General features: G+C 44.0%; 1 protein-coding gene across 1 annotated transcript; it reads right to left on the bottom strand.

Moving 5' to 3' along the window:
- Positions 1 to 7,590: 7,590 nt before the first annotated feature.
- Positions 7,591 to 14,690, bottom strand: LOC123061516 (uncharacterized). Its single transcript, XM_044484642.1, has 5 exons — positions 14,530 to 14,690; positions 12,285 to 14,403; positions 10,948 to 11,008; positions 10,649 to 10,869; positions 7,591 to 8,078 (listed from the first exon to the last, which is right to left on the bottom strand). Exons 2-5 carry the CDS (start codon positions 14,339 to 14,341, stop codon positions 8,024 to 8,026), a joined length of 2,394 nt encoding a protein of 797 aa, XP_044340577.1. The 5' UTR covers positions 14,342 to 14,403; positions 14,530 to 14,690; the 3' UTR covers positions 7,591 to 8,023.
- Between the last annotated feature and the right edge of the window lie 827 nt (positions 14,691 to 15,517).

Consider the following 15,517-nt stretch of genomic DNA (forward strand, 5'->3'; position numbering starts at 1 on the left):
CCCGTTGACTACAACCTCTCTCACAAGCATAACATGATCAAACCCAGAACTGTTTGAGTGTTTATCACATAGTGATGTGAACTAGATCATTGAGTCTAGTAGACTCTTGGATGTTGTTCACATGGTGATGTGACCTGTGAGTGTTAATCACATGGCGATGTGAACTAGATTATTGACTCTAGTGCAAGTGGGAGACTGTTGGAAATATGCCCTAGAGGCAATAATAAATTGGTTATTATTATATTTCCTTGTTCATGATAATCGTTTATTATCCATGCTAGAATTGTATTGATAGGAAACTCAGATACATGTGTGGATACATAGACAACACCATGTCCCTAGTAAGCCTCTAGTTGACTAGCTCATTGATCAATAGATGGTTACGGTTTCCTGACCATGGACATTGGATGTCGTTGATAACGGGATCATATCATTAGGAGAATGATGTGATGGACAAGACCCAATCCTAAGCCTAGCACAAGATCGTGTAGTTCGTTTGCTAAAGCGTATCATTTCCTTAGACCATGAGATTGTGCAACTCCCGAACACCGTAGGAGTGCTTTGGGTGTGCCAAACGTCACAACGTAACTGGGTGGCTATAAAGGTACACTACAAGTATCTCCAAAAGTGTCTGTTGGGTTGGCACGAATCGAGACTGGGATTTGTCACTCCGTGTAAACGGAGAGGTATCTCTGGGCCCACTCGGTAGGACATCATCATAATGTGCACAATGTGTCCAAGGAGTTGATCACGGGATGATGTGTTACGGAATGAGTAAAGAGACTTGCAGGTAACGAGATTGAACAAGGTATCGGGATACCGATGATCGAATCTCGGGCAAGTACAATACCGCTGGACAAAGGGAATTGTATACGGGATTGATTGAATCCTCAACATCGTGGTTCATCCGATGAGATCATCGTGGAACATGTGGGAGCCAACATGGGTATCTAGATCCCGCTGTTTGTTATTGGCCGGAGAGTTGTCTCGGTCATGTCTGCATGGTTCCCGAACCCGTAGGGTCTACACACTTAAGGTTCAGTGACGCTAGAGTTGTTATGGGAAATAGTATGTGGTTACCGAAGGTTGTTCGGAGTCCCGGATGAGATCCCGAACATGACAAGGAGCTTTCGAATGGTCCGGAGGTGAAGATCGGTATATTGGACGAAGGGTATTGGAGTCCGGAATTGTTCCGGGGGTACCAGGTGATGACCAGCGTGTCCGAAAGGGGTTTCGGAGGCCCCGGCAAGCGTTGGGGGGCCTTATGGGCCAAGGGGAGAGGGCACATCAGCCCACTAAGGGGCTGAGCGCCCCTCCCACCCCATCTCACGTAATCAGGAGAGGTGGGGGCGCCACCCCTAGGGCAGCCGCCCCTCCCGGCTTGGGGGGCAAGTTTCCTTGGGCTGGGGGCGCCCAAACCCATCTAGGGTTTCCCCTGTGGCCGCCGCCCCTCCCCTAGGGAACCCTAGGGCGCCTCCCCCTCCTCCCTTCCCCCTATATATAGTGAGGGAGAGAGAGGACAGCCGCATCCTTCCCCTGGCGCAGCCCTCTTCCTCCTCCTACACCTCATCCTCCTCCGTAGTGCTTGGCGAAGCCCTGCCGGAGAACCACGAGCTCCATCACCACCACGCCGTCGTGCTGTCGGAGTTTTCCCTCAACTTCTCCTCTCACCTTGCTGGATAAAGAAGGAGGAGACGCCTCCCAACCGTACGTGTGTTGAACGCGGAGGTGCCGTCCGTTCGGCGCTAGGATCATCGGTGATTTGGATCACGACGAGTACGACTCCATCAACCCCGTTCACTTGAACGCTTCCGCTTAGCGATCTACAAGGGTATGTAGATGCACTCTCCTTTCATTGCTAGATTACTCCATAGATTGATCTTGGTGATGCGTAGAAAACTTTAAATTTCTGCTACGTTCCCCAACAGGGCCACCCACCATGCACGAGGGTGGGAGGCGCGCCCTACCCCCCCTGGGCACGCCCCCTGTCTCGTGGGCCCCCTGGCAGGCCTCTGGTGCCCATCTTTTGCTATATGAAGTCTTTTTCCCTAGAAAAAAATCAAAAGGAAGCTTTTGGGAGAAGCACCGCCGTCTCGAGGCGGAACCTTGGCAGAACCAATCTCGGGCTCCGGCGAAGCTGTTCTGTCGGGGAAGCATCCCTCCGGGAGGGGGGAATCATCACCATTGTCATCACCATCGATCCTCTCATCGGGAGGGGGTCAATCTCCATTAACATCTTCACCAGCACCATCTCATCTCAAACCCTAGTTCATCTCTTGTATCCAATCTTTGTCTCAAAACCTCAGATTGGTACCTGTGGGTTGTTAGTAGTGTTGATTACTCCTTGTAGTTGATGCTAGTTGGTTTATTTGGTGGAAGATTATATGTCCAGATCCTTTATGCATATTAATACCCCTCTGATTATGAACATGAATATGATTTGTGAGTAGTTACGTTTGTTCCTGAGGACATGGGAGAAGTCTTGCTATAAGTAGTCATGTGAATTTGGTATTCGTTTGATATTTTGATGAGATGTATGTTGTCTTTCCTCTAGTGGTGTCATGTGAACGTCGATTACATGAAACTTCACCATTATTTGGGCCTAGGGGAAGGCATTGGGAAGTAATAAGTAGATGATGGGTTGCTAGAGTGACAGAAGCTTAAACCCTAGTTTATGCGTTGCTTCGTAAGGGGCTGATTTGGATCCACATGTTTCATGCTATGGTTAGGTTTACCTTAATACTTCTTTTGTAGTTGCGGATGCTTGCAAGAGGGGTTAATCATAAGTGGGATGCTTGTCCAAGGAAGGGCAGTACCCAAGCACCGGTCCACCCACATATCAAATTATTAAAGTAACTAACGTGAATCATATGAGCGTGATGAAAACTAGCTTGACGATAATTCCCATGTGTCCTCGGGAGCGCTTTCCTTTATATAAGAGTGTGTCCAGGCTTTTCCTTTGCTACAAAAAGGATTGTGCCACCTTGTTGCATCTTGTTTACTTTTGTTACTTGTTACCCGTTACAAATTACCTTATCACAAAACTATCTGTTACCGATAATTTCAGTGCTTGCAGAGAACACCTTACTGGAAACCGCTTGTCATTTCCTTCTGTTCCTCGTTGGGTTGGACACTCTTACTTATCGAAAGGACTACGATAGATTCCCTATACTTGTGGGTCATCAAGAGTTTTCATACACTTATAGCTCTAGTGCATTTGTTGCATGGCAATCCTTACTCCTCACATTAACACCTCTCCATTGCCTAACGATCAAGCCGCTTTGATGCAGACTTTCTTATACTTTTTGCCTTCCCTTATAAACTCCCATCATCATTCTTTTTGCCACCTAAAGTGCTAAGTCATTGGCTCACGCTCAATTATTGTGTGAAAGTTGAAAAGGCTGAAGTGAGAAAAAGCATGATTTAATTGCCTGGTTTGGCATTGGGGTTGTTCTTCATTTGATATTTCTATGCTAGGAAGACTAAGTGTGCCATGCATACCCACATTAAGTGTGTAGGGATCACGTTCTTTAGCAACTTTATTTTGAAAGGCAATAATTGTTTACTTGCATGTTTATGTATTATTGTTTTAATGTCAAATTAATAGACTATTGCCTTGAATCATTTGTATCCCAATATTCATACCAAGACTACATCATTTGATCAATAACATGTTACGTAGCATTCAGCATCAAAATTCTTTTGTTTATCATTTACCTACTCGAGAACGAGCAGGAATTAAGCTTGGGGGTGCTGATACGTCTCAAACGTATCTGTAAAAAAATATTGTTAAATGCTATTATATTATCACTTTTGTATGCATTCTATGTCATTTTATATTATTTTTCTGGACTAACCTATTGATTTAGTGTCTAGTGTGAATTTGTATTTTTTTCATGTTTTTGGTATTTCAGAAAATCCATACCTACAGAAGCCCAAACACGACAAAACATTTTGACCTTTTTTCTAGAACATAAGAGACCCTAGAAGCTTCGGGGAAGGACCAAAAGACCCACGGGGGCCCCACAAGGCAGAGGCATGCCTAGGGGGGTAGGGCGCGCCACCCTGGCTTGTGGACCCCTCGTAGCTTCGTTTGACCTAATTCTTGGCCTATAAATTCCCACATATTTTGAAACCCTTGAAGCGAGACCCCGAAACAATTTTATCACCGTCGCAAGGCTCTGTATCGATGGGATCCCATTTGGGGCCCTATTCCGGCACTCTGCCGGAGGGGGGGGGCATTGGGGAGGCCATCTTTATCAACTTTGCTGCCTCCATGATGATGTGTGAGTAGTTCTTTTAGGACCTATGAGTCCTTAGTAGTAGCTAGATGGCTCTCTCTCTCTCTCTATCTATCTATCTATCTATCTCTTGATCTTGATCTTCAATACAACGATCTCTAGGGAGATCGATGTAATTCTTGTGGCATGTTTGTTGGGATCCGATGAATTATGAATTTATGATTAGATTGTTCATTGAATTTATATGTATCTTTTGAAGTTTCTCTCTTTAGTAATTTTCTAACTATGTATGTTTTCCGATCTATGAGTTTTCTTTGACCAAGATAGATGAGTAGATCTTCAGAGGGAGTGGTGCATAGTAGTGGGTTCAATCTTGCGGTGATCTTATCCAGTGATAAAAGGGACAAAGACACGTATTGTATTGTTGTCACTAAGAATAAAACAACGGGGTTTTGGTATATTGATTTATCTCTTCCTGTCTACATTATGTCATCTTTCTTATTGTGTTACTCTATTTATTATGAACTTAATATTTTGAGATGCATGCTAAATAGCGGTCTTGAGATTGGAGAAATAGTAGTAGATGCAGTTGGATTAACAGTCTACTTGTCATGGACATAATGCCTATGTGGGATTTGTGCCATGAATGATAATAGTTATAATTTATGTTATTCTGACAATTTACCAATAGTAATTTATCTACCATGCCACTATATGCATTCGAGAGAGATTCCTCTAGTGAACCTATGGCCCTCGTGTCTATTTTCTATCAATACAAAAAGTCCTACAATTGCTTTTTACTTTCTTTTATTGTTTTCTACTTTTCCCTATCACTCTTTGCTTTTGATATTGTAACTAGTAAGAACAAAGGGAGTGATGACCCCCTTGCTTTTGTTGGGTGCAAGCAATTTTTTTGTTTGTGTTAAGATATTGCTAAAGTTTTTAGCTTAGCGACTCCTACTAGTTCGATAAATCTTGTTTCTTAACTGAGTGAAATACTATCTGCTGCCGTGCTACATCACCCTTCCTCTTTGGGGAAATCCAACAACTCCTGCAGGAGTAGCATCGCTATGTGCGAAGTACTCTTGATTATAGTTTATGGCTATGGGCGTGAAGACTACGAAGGAGGTGGCTATTGTTGACACCAGATTTTTGCATGGCACAAAACCCTATCAAGATGACATTTGATGAGAAAAGTTACAACTGCAAAGTTCTTCGTCTCGTCGAAAAAGTTGATTTTGATATAAAAATCGTCCCAATCCGAGTTTGTATGCAAAAGTTACAGCCATCAAAATACAGTCCTATTACGAGCCAAAAGTGGCGCGCCGCACCACACCCTGTCTGATAGGTAGCGCGAATAATAGTCTGTTTTGAGTGAGCGATTTGACCCTCAAGATGACCTCTGATCAAAAACTGTTCAACATGAAAGTTGTTTGTCTCGTCGAAACGGTCAAGATTGCTTTTGGGCTCGTTTCCATTCGAGGTCGTTTACCACCTCAAAAATTACCCGCAAGGTTCAATCAGTTTAAACCGAACAGTTTTGGAAAGTTCGGATAAAACCAATCCGAATTTGACTAGGGTTTTGGACGTGAATCCAAAGCTTTTTCCTTGCACGGGAAGTCCAGCCGCCTCTTATATACCTAAGGGGTGACGGCCGATTGAACAACAACACACAATCGTAAAACCTATCTACTTTTTATCCTAGTTTTACATCTCTCCCTTGTTCTTTCTCGCTCGTTCTTCGTGTTGAAGGGCAGCGATCCTTGGGGCTCTAGGGGCGGGCTGGCTATGGCCAAAAGGAGAAATAGTCTTGTTCATTATATTCCTCCTAGAATCCAAGGCATTTCGTCGGAATACATCCTGTCGGAACCGACCTAGGGCAGCCCATAGCCGATGTGCGTCCAGACGGGGTCCCTCCCGGGCGCGTGGGGTTTCGGGTGCTCAAAAACGCCTGCCGGATTACTTGCGTACCGCGCTTTCAGACGGGTCTCCTTCAACGTGAGTTGCGGTGCATCACGCTCGGCGTTGGAGATACACGGTGACGTGTTCATGTGCGAACAGCTATAGAGATGGAGATGGCTCCTATAGATGATAGTGACGGCGGTTGTGAAGAGGTCATTTGGTGGATGAGCGCCTCCTCTTGACGAAGGGTTTTCTTCTCCTTATATGGCCCCAATGTGTGGAACCCTAGAAACCCTAACTAGGACAAGGGGATTTCTAGGGACGGAAGGCTCTCCTCGTCGCTCATTTCGGAACCCTAGGAATCCAAACTTGACAAGGTGATTTCTGGGAATGGAAGGCTCTCCTTGCCGCTCATTTCATTTTGAAGGCTCTCTGATTCACTCGCTCGAGGAATAGACTGAAGTGAATTTTACTTATGGATGGCATAGGTGGATAAATACTCTTCAATGAAGTTGAAAAGGTAGGCGAATGTTTTTTTTTGTTATTTTGAACACGGTACAAGCGCAAACGCTCATATATATGCACATATACTCACTCTATGAACGAACGCATGCACATTCTACCTATACGGGCACCTTCAAAAGATTGAGCCAACACATCGTCTTGAAATTGATGAAGTCGTCACATACACCTCTATAGTCAACGGGAATGTTTCATCTCACTAAATGAACCGAAAGTCCAGAATAAATTCAGGAAAATGCGAGCACTAACTTGGAACTTTCATGTGCTGGTTCCCGCAAAGAACCTAACCATCTGAGCTAGCCTCGGATCACAAAAGTTAGGGTATGTCGGCTGTGAAAATTGCACTACAAGAAGTTTCAGCACTTATGAAGTTGGTTTACTGGAAACTCCCGCCCTCTTTGGTTCAGCTTATAACTTTTGGACCGAAAAATTGGCAGCTGAAGTTGAACCAAACACAACCAGCAAGAGCTAAGTTGGAGGAGCCGACTCCCTCAGGTATGCCGTATGCATAATGCAAGGTTACAGGAACCACTCACGTAGTTACAGTGGTATAGAGCGCAAAATATGGACATGAGTGCACAAGCACTGTCAAATCTATGCAGCTACGAACAAGCTCAGTCAGGATTTGGTTCTTGGTTACAGATACAAGTGTACCAGCCATGAATATTCAACTTCTAATACACAAGCTCACGGGAGCAGAGCGCCACATGACACAAGCCCAACTTGTGCAAATTTGTCATTTTTGTATCTCAAACAATGTTACGAATTTTGATTTGAATTTTTATGACAGCACACATTGATGTTATGTCAATGCACTAAAAAAATCAGATTTTCTCAAACATTTTTAAATGTGCAACGAAGGACCAGTGCACGGTAGCACCAATTGCTCCGGTTCACCAGATACATCCCCAATACTAGTTAGAGGTGATCAAATAGTAACATATTTACATATATAAATATATTAGAGAAGGTATAGCGCTAGGAACATATTACAAGCCGATAATTGCACATATACCTAATGCTTCCCGTGGTGAGAAAATACATCAAGACAATAACACTCATAAGAAAAGGCAGCAGAGAAATTAGCGCTGCCTGGCAGATTGCATCATTTTCAAACATTGCTTTCAGCAAATAAACTGAATTAGTAGGACCAAGGTCATCAATAGTAAAACCACAAGATCATGTGATCATAGCTTCTTGAGTACTACATCTATGCTGCACACCAGCACTCCCAAGTACTACTTAAAAAGCGTCCATGTCAGGTTCAGTAGAAATCACAAACTTGCCCTCCAATAGGTAGCTGGAGGGAGGTGATTAAACTGATTATTAGAAATGCAGGAACCCGGCATTATATCCAGCTACCTAAACCCTTCAGGGACGTGCATACCAAAACCACGCTTCAGCTTCTCAATTCTATTCAGCAAAAGGGAGATGACTGTGAGTACATGCAATAACCATATTGGAAGCAATATAATCAAGAATATAACTGAAATTGCTAAATCCAAATGCTATCAAAATGGCTGCATAAACTTGGACTTTTTAACAATTGAAGAACCAAAATGTGGCAGCTGAATACTAATCTAGATGAGCAGTACACTAGATAAGGTCTGGAACTTGAAAGCTGGAGTTGCACATATAGTCGACTTGATAATTTAGTCCAATAAGATTTAGCAACAACGACTGACAAATACGGAAAATTATTGTTTACTCCCCCGATCCAAAATGCAACTCATTTTAGCCTTTTCAAATGACAAATAAGGTCTAGTATCACACTTCTGCTCATGTTGTTCCTATTTAGCCTCTCATTAATTTCATATTGAGCAATAACTCTAGTATCTGATTGTACTGCCAAAAAAACTCTAGTGTTTATTGTAGAAATAAATAAATGGTAATATTGCTACCTATACCCTTAATCTTGTGCCCAACTCTAAAAGAACCTACCTTTTGGATTGGAGAGAGTGACCTCCTCAAATAAAGTTCAAAACTTGGAAGTACAGTTAAAGTGGAGTATCTAATAAGGTGAGTTCATGCTAAAGATTGGAGGGTTGTGACTAGGAGAAATAAGTCACTGAAATAGGTAAAAGTGTGTTATGGCTCAAAGTGATGCTCCAAAATGGCACTTTACTTAACAAGGATGGCTGGTAATATATCCAACGTTAGCACTTAACCCAGTTCTTCTAACTCAGCAGTTCCCAGAAACCAAAAATATAATTCCCAACAGAAAGCCAGGAGGCATATCGAGTATGCATGGCTTAGGACGTGACTCAAAACCCATGGCAAACTGTGGAATTTATCTTCCATTACACTCACTTAGCTGGTACATGATTTCCTAGGATGTTCACTTGTTTCTCCACCTTAAGCTATCCATGGGTCTACCCAGCTCCTCCTACCTCTTACAAACAGTCAAAAGACATGGCTCTTACGTACACAATCTCAAACTGCAGCATGAGCTCACACCACCGAGAACACACGGACTCAAATCCAAGCGAAAATGGTTTAATTGCCAATCACATAGATACCATCTCTTGCTTCCAGATTTAAAAGCCTATATAACCTTACATTTGGCAAAAATGTCAATGTTCATAAGTTGTTCACTCTCAAGGGACATGTCTCCAATCTCGTAGATGCTTGCGGGGGGAAATTGGCTGTGCAATGGCAAGATCTGCTGGATGTTTGCCACTCCACCACATTGACTGATGAAGGTGTGGATGCTAGGGGAAAAAGGGTTCAGTGTTATATCTATATACTAGCAAGATGCCCGTGCCGGAACATCAAGATGCATTTGTATGAGTAGTTTATCTTGTGAGAGAAAAGGATGAACGAGGAAAAGCCTTATTTGCAAATGTGGATAGGGGTGTGGGTATCTTTTTGCAAAATTGCCATAGTTTCCTTCCTATCCGTCAGATATAAATCGGACGGCCTATATTGTAGGATGGCAGGCACACCATCATCACCAACTCTGTTTTTTATAAGAGTAGAGATACACTTCCTAAAGGATGTTTGCCATGAGAAAGTTTTTAGACAATTGTGGTGCTTGAAACTCCCTTTAAAAGTGAATGGGAAGAATTTTAACTAGAGACAACCCCTTAGGGAAAGGAATGGATCATCATCGCTCTGCTCTTTTTGCGTAATAGTTGAAAGCATTGACCATCTCCTCTTCAGTTGCCCTGGCCACATCTGTATGGAGCATTGTTCAAATGTGCTTTTTCTTCACCTACACCTCACAGTGGAGTTGGGTAGGTAGGGGAACGGCTTAAAGAAAGCAGGGTGGGAACATGATATAGCTAAACTGTGTTTAGCTGCAATGTTTTGGACACTGTGGAAACCACAAACACTGCTTGTTTTGAAAACAAGCTACCTTCTGACCCCAGTGGGGTTATTTACCACATTTGCTATTGGCTTGACTAATGGGGTTATTTATCAAAAAAAAAACATAGTACCATGGACTTGGTAATAATATGATGGAGCACAAATGAAGCTTGTGGGGCTTGGACTAATGATGCTCTATGTTCATCCCAAAATCCTAACTGATGGAGAAGGATGGGCAATATATTTCAACACTCCCTCTCACGTCTAGGCTACTCCAGGCCTTAGATGCGGGATTGATATTTTATTGGCCCTGATACCATACTAAATTAATGCTCCGGCCAGTTCCTACAAATGTCTGAACTGATGGAGAAGGGTGTGCAATATATTTCAACAACTCTGGGTTGTACATTTACATATCTTTTTAACTAATTTTTCAACAAATAATATCAGGATTTACGGTGTCCTACACTTTATTAGCCTCTTACTCCACAAGTCTGACTCCCTAGCAACTTCTACAACAAGCATGGAGACCAATTTGATGGCCACAAAAGCTGTGGTTTGCCACACTTGTGGCGTGAGCAAAATCGTGGTAGTCTGTGGAGGGCAGCGAAACATGCCCTAAATATCTTAGCAGCAAGGACATGCAGCCGTGCACAGAATGTAAAGGAACTTACGTGGGAGCAAGTTTGCCAAGACTGCGTAGCTTATTTCCAGCATCATCGGTAATATTTCCAGAAATCTCAATGGAATATGATTTGCCAGAGATACGTGGAAGTCCTCTTCCTACAAGCAAATCTAAATCTCTCTGATGAAGTTCTCTGCCATTGACAATGACATCAGTGTCTCCACCAGCACAATTTCTGGGCATTGGATAATTGAATTCTCTTATATATGGCTGCAAAGTAGAAACCATGAGAACACAATTTTATGAAAGCACCCTTGGTTATAAAGAAGAACAGGATCTAGATCTTACAGGAATAATGCCAATACATTCTCTACCCATGATGCCCCAAAATCCAGCACGGCAGTCATACCTGCACCACGAACACAACAAACAGAACTGTTAATGTTGACTTAAAAGAAATCCCCCTGAACCAATAGAAGTTCATCATAGAGCGGCATGTATCAAACTAATTAGCTAGATAATACTAGGCCAGATTATCTAATTGATGGCTCTCTAGTATCCGTTACAAAATAAAAGCCCCAAGCCAAGTGAAAAATGAATAATATGAGGGGGAAATGGAGGTAAAAATCGACCACAAATCCAACAATAAACAGCATTTATGTTCATGCAAGTTGAAAGGTAAGAAGTTCAGTAATTGGCGTGATGATAATCATAACAGTAACAATTTGAATTCTATATGTGTGCAAAAGAAACATACTAGTTACCACCATGATTACCTAACTAAAGATATGAAACGTTAAACTTATCAGCCATTATTTCAGTTTCTTATGAAGAAATTAACAGATGATGGGGAGGAGGTACGAGTAAAAATACTTTATCCTTAGTGTTGTTGTGAATGATTGCATCTCACATCAAGCACTATTTAAAAAAAATGCTTGGTTAAAACTTAAGAGGAATGCTTTTTTGCAGCACTGCTATGACATTGCAATTTGCAAGGCCTTCACTTTCTCATTGCTCACCACAATCAATAGTGGGTTTCAGAATAGCTGTGAAGTGCAATCTGTATGAGATGTGTGTGTTGAGCCAAAAGTTATTGAGCCTCAACCATCAGCACGCCCATGAATTTGGTTTCTAGCTATCAGATATGATATGCCGAAAATAGTTTATTGTTTAGAAAAAAGACGGGGCACGTCTGCACACGGAGCTAAAAGCAAAAAATATGAGTCATGGAAGAGAATTCCATAGAGATCTGGTAGCCTTCTAGAACACATACTCATAATAGTCACCAGAGCATTTTCTGCTTTACCATCTAGAAAAAGGGCAGCCCCAGTGCATGTAGCTCCCGCTTGCGCAGGGTCTGGGGAAGGGTCCGACCACCTTGGGTCTATTGTACGCAGCCTTTCCCTACATTTCTGTAAGAGGCTGTTTCCAGGACTTGAACCCGTGACCTCATGGTCACAAGGCAGCAGCTTTACCACTGCGCCAAGGCTCCCCTTCTGAAAAATAATTATGGCTTGTCTATCATAATTTCACTAAGCCAGGTTACTGCTATAAGACAAGCATTTGTTTGTCCTTATCAAAGTGAAAAATGAACAAAGTAAACCAGTCTGCACAGTGCAAACTAGTACAAGTGCAGCAGACTGTTCAAAAATTTAATTGCTGCTGGCGCTACAGAAATTACTTACCAGTATGAGCCAGGTTCAACAGGACCAGCTTTCTTTTCTGCCTTCTTAAGAGCTCTTTCCGAGATTGGATGGCCATTGATTGAAATTTTAACACTATCCATGGACTGGTTAAATAAAGAAAGGTCCTTGAACCCCTTCTTCAAGAAACCAGCAAAAAATGATGAATCCCCACTCTTACCAGTTGAGGATTGATCTTCATCTAAACCAGCCTCAGAAGAACCACGAGAAAAACCAGAATTTGTGCGCCCATTAACTGATGACCCACTCTCCGTTAGGGCATTGGCATCCTCAGCACATGGCTCATGCAATTTTCCATTATCTCGTTCCATTAGGTTTTCTTCATATCTCTCACTTGTGCTTGTACCTTCAAATTCAATGGCAGTGTTGGCATGTTCGACGGCACTGTTGCTGTCTGCTGTGTTGTTTTTGTCAAACTCATTACTTGTGTTCTCAACTTTCAGACCGCTTGTTTCATCTTCTTTGCTGTTGTGGTCATATTTCTTGCGTGTACCTTCACTTTCAGGACTGATTGTGACATCGGTTTTGCTTGTCCACCCATGCTTTTCATTTCCATTCTCAAGACTATCAGGGTCAGATTTTGTACTATTCTGCCCATGCATTTTGCTAACATCTTCAAGGCTAGAACAGTGATCTTCCTTGTTCTTTTGATCATGCTTTCTGCACATGCTTTCCTCTACAAATTCAGCTTCATTGACCTTTTGTTCACTTCCCATGCTGACACTCTCATCATCATTAACAATGTATTCTCCTTTGCAATTTAGGTCAGATTCATTATCCATACCTAAGTCCTCTGAACTATTGTGTTTTTCTTGGCTGCACAGTGGATCAACAAGTTTGTCCTCTAAAATTGGGGAACACGGGCTGACTGGACCATCTATGGAATGTTCCTCCTGACAATCTGCATCTCTTTCACATAATATATCCTTTGGGCTTTCAATATCTCCAGACCTGCCTGGAGACAGAGAGATACCATCGGCTTTCGACTGAATGCTCCTGTTTGAGCCACATTCTTTGTCAGTCCTTTCATGACTAATGGTGGAAGAAACTGAATTATCATCACCAAAATCTATGTTGATTTGCATGCTGCTGTGCTCATTCAAATTATAAAACGCAGAAGTGACATCATCATGATGCTGATGCTCAAAATCTCGCCTCATTCGATCATGTGAGCTTTGCTCAGTTTTGGACAAGCTGAAGGGCGGTGAGGATGTGTAGGGAATAGTCTTTCCTTTCACGCGCTTCACACTGATTATCTCAGAGCAAGACCCACACTGTAGCCTGTTTTGTTTCCACCCCATGCATTTTTCCATTGGCACCTGCAAGAGATTATAACAAGAACTGCAAACAACAAATGGCGCAGCGCCATGCATTGGCCGGCAGAGATGTTCTGCCTTCTTCCTAAAATACTCAGCCCTTTTCTTTGACACCGAGCGATGCGAGTAAAGCGATGATGCCACAGACCTTTGGTCATAATCTGATGAAATAGATGGTGACCTTTCAAACCGGTAGCATTCATGCTGCCCAGCGAAGTATCTGGCCATTGGTATGTGCTCTTCTTGTGGCGCAGGCCTCTGTCCATGCAGATAATGCGGGCTAGCACACGCATACTGATGGTAATTCCCATGTCCAATCCCACCGTTCTCCCACTGCCTCCCTGGGTACTGGCGATACCGCCCACTTGACTGCCTCGCGTACCTCTCCCCATGATCAGAGTGCTGCGGCTCACATGGGCTCAACGGCAAGCCATGCCCATACCGGGCACCATAGCGTGGGCGGTGATACCCGGGTAGAGGTACCGGCTCGGGAAGGTCAGGGAGCAAGGAGGGCGGTCGGCGGCCCGCCCGACGGTGCTCCCGTGGCTGCTCGGCGACCTGGCAGGACCGCGTGATTTGGTCCCTCAGCTCGTCCAGCTTGCGCAGAAGCTCCACGGGGTCCTGCTTGAGCACGCCCCAGTCGACGGCCCTCTGGTCGCTGCATTGCGCGCGCTCCTGGAGCCCAATCCTCCGCCTGTACTTAATCTCCTTCAGATCGCCCATGGCGCCTCCCTCCCGTAGGCGTTCCGTCTCCTAGTTTCCTCGCCTGGCCGAGAGCGTCCAATCTGCGGGAAGGGATTAGAGCAGTGGATGAATAACAGATCAGCGCGGCGGATCCGACGAGCGGCGGGAAATGGGTTAAGTAAGATCCGCCACGGGCTCGGTGTGTCGGGAGGCCCGTCGGCGATTACCTTCGAAGAGAGCTCGTGGCGGCGAGGCTACGGCGCGGGGGGCGTGGCGGCGCCGCCGGGCCGACATTAGGGTTTGGCTGGGCAGCAGGAGGAGTCCGCCATGAGAGAGAATGGGGGCGGTACTTGAGTGGCAAGTGCGAGCGGTAACGGAGACGACAAGGGAAAAGAGGAGTAGTGCTTGGTTATATTTGAGCGGGCTCCGGAGGTGTCCGGAGGGACCGTTTTGCGATATCGAGATTCCTCGAGGGGCTCGAGCGCGGTGGGCGGTGGGGTAGCGTATGGATGCGGTCCTTCTGGCTGCGCCGCTGACGCAGGGGGTCAAAGAGCTGGGCCCACGTGGCGGCGAGCGGCCTGGGTGGGTACAGCTGGTGGGAACCGGGCGTGTGGGTGAGGCCTTCCCTTTCTAAAAAAAGCATTTTCCCTCTTGTCTTGTGGCCAGCACTAGAGATGCTGCTTAACCAAGTAATTAATCACGTGCTCGCCGTGCAAATCTAATGCAGCTAGTCCTAATGGTCTTTCTCATAATACACCAAACATTGCGACAAAAGAATATATATTTTTGCCAACGGAACATACGTTCCGCAATTTATCCGAAATTTGCCAAAAGCAAAGGTTACTCTCGTCTTATAATAAACATGCGTACGCCGAGGGCACTCAGCTCTTTAGGCTGGTCACAATGGAGAGGAACTTAGGAGTAACATCACACACTCCAATACAATTTTGCTTATGTGTCACATATTTAATGAAGAGAGAGGTGCTTGTGGTAACTAGCTAAGTTACCGGAACATCACACACTCCAAGAAACAATGAGTCTATAACCTAATAAATACATTGTTGCATGACACTACATAGATGTTCTTACCCACTATGAAGGTAGTAACATAGTCTAGGAAAGTGTGTAAGTTACTAGACTATGTTTGTGACCAGCCTTATTATCATTGCCCTTTTTACGTGCCGTTGCTTCTAGAAGTTTGATCCTGATTCAAGC

This window comes from Triticum aestivum, chromosome 3A, assembly GCF_018294505.1.
Source record: "Triticum aestivum cultivar Chinese Spring chromosome 3A, IWGSC CS RefSeq v2.1, whole genome shotgun sequence".
NCBI classification, from domain to species: Eukaryota; Viridiplantae; Streptophyta; class Magnoliopsida; order Poales; family Poaceae; genus Triticum; species Triticum aestivum.

What these genes read in the sequence shown, in the direction of transcription:
- LOC123061516 (XM_044484642.1), bottom strand. Translation starts at nt 14,341, where the DNA reads ATGGGCGATCTGAAGGAGATTAAGTACAGGCGGAGGATTGGGCTCCAG. An exon ending in GTTGAACCTGGCTCATACTG is followed by an intron (nt 11,009 to 12,284) that starts GTAAGTAATTTC and finishes TTCGTGGTGCAG; the next exon opens with GTATGACTGCCGTGCTGGAT. An exon ending in AATGTATTGGCATTATTCCT is followed by an intron (nt 10,870 to 10,947) that starts GTAAGATCTAGA and finishes TCTACTTTGCAG; the next exon opens with CCATATATAAGAGAATTCAA.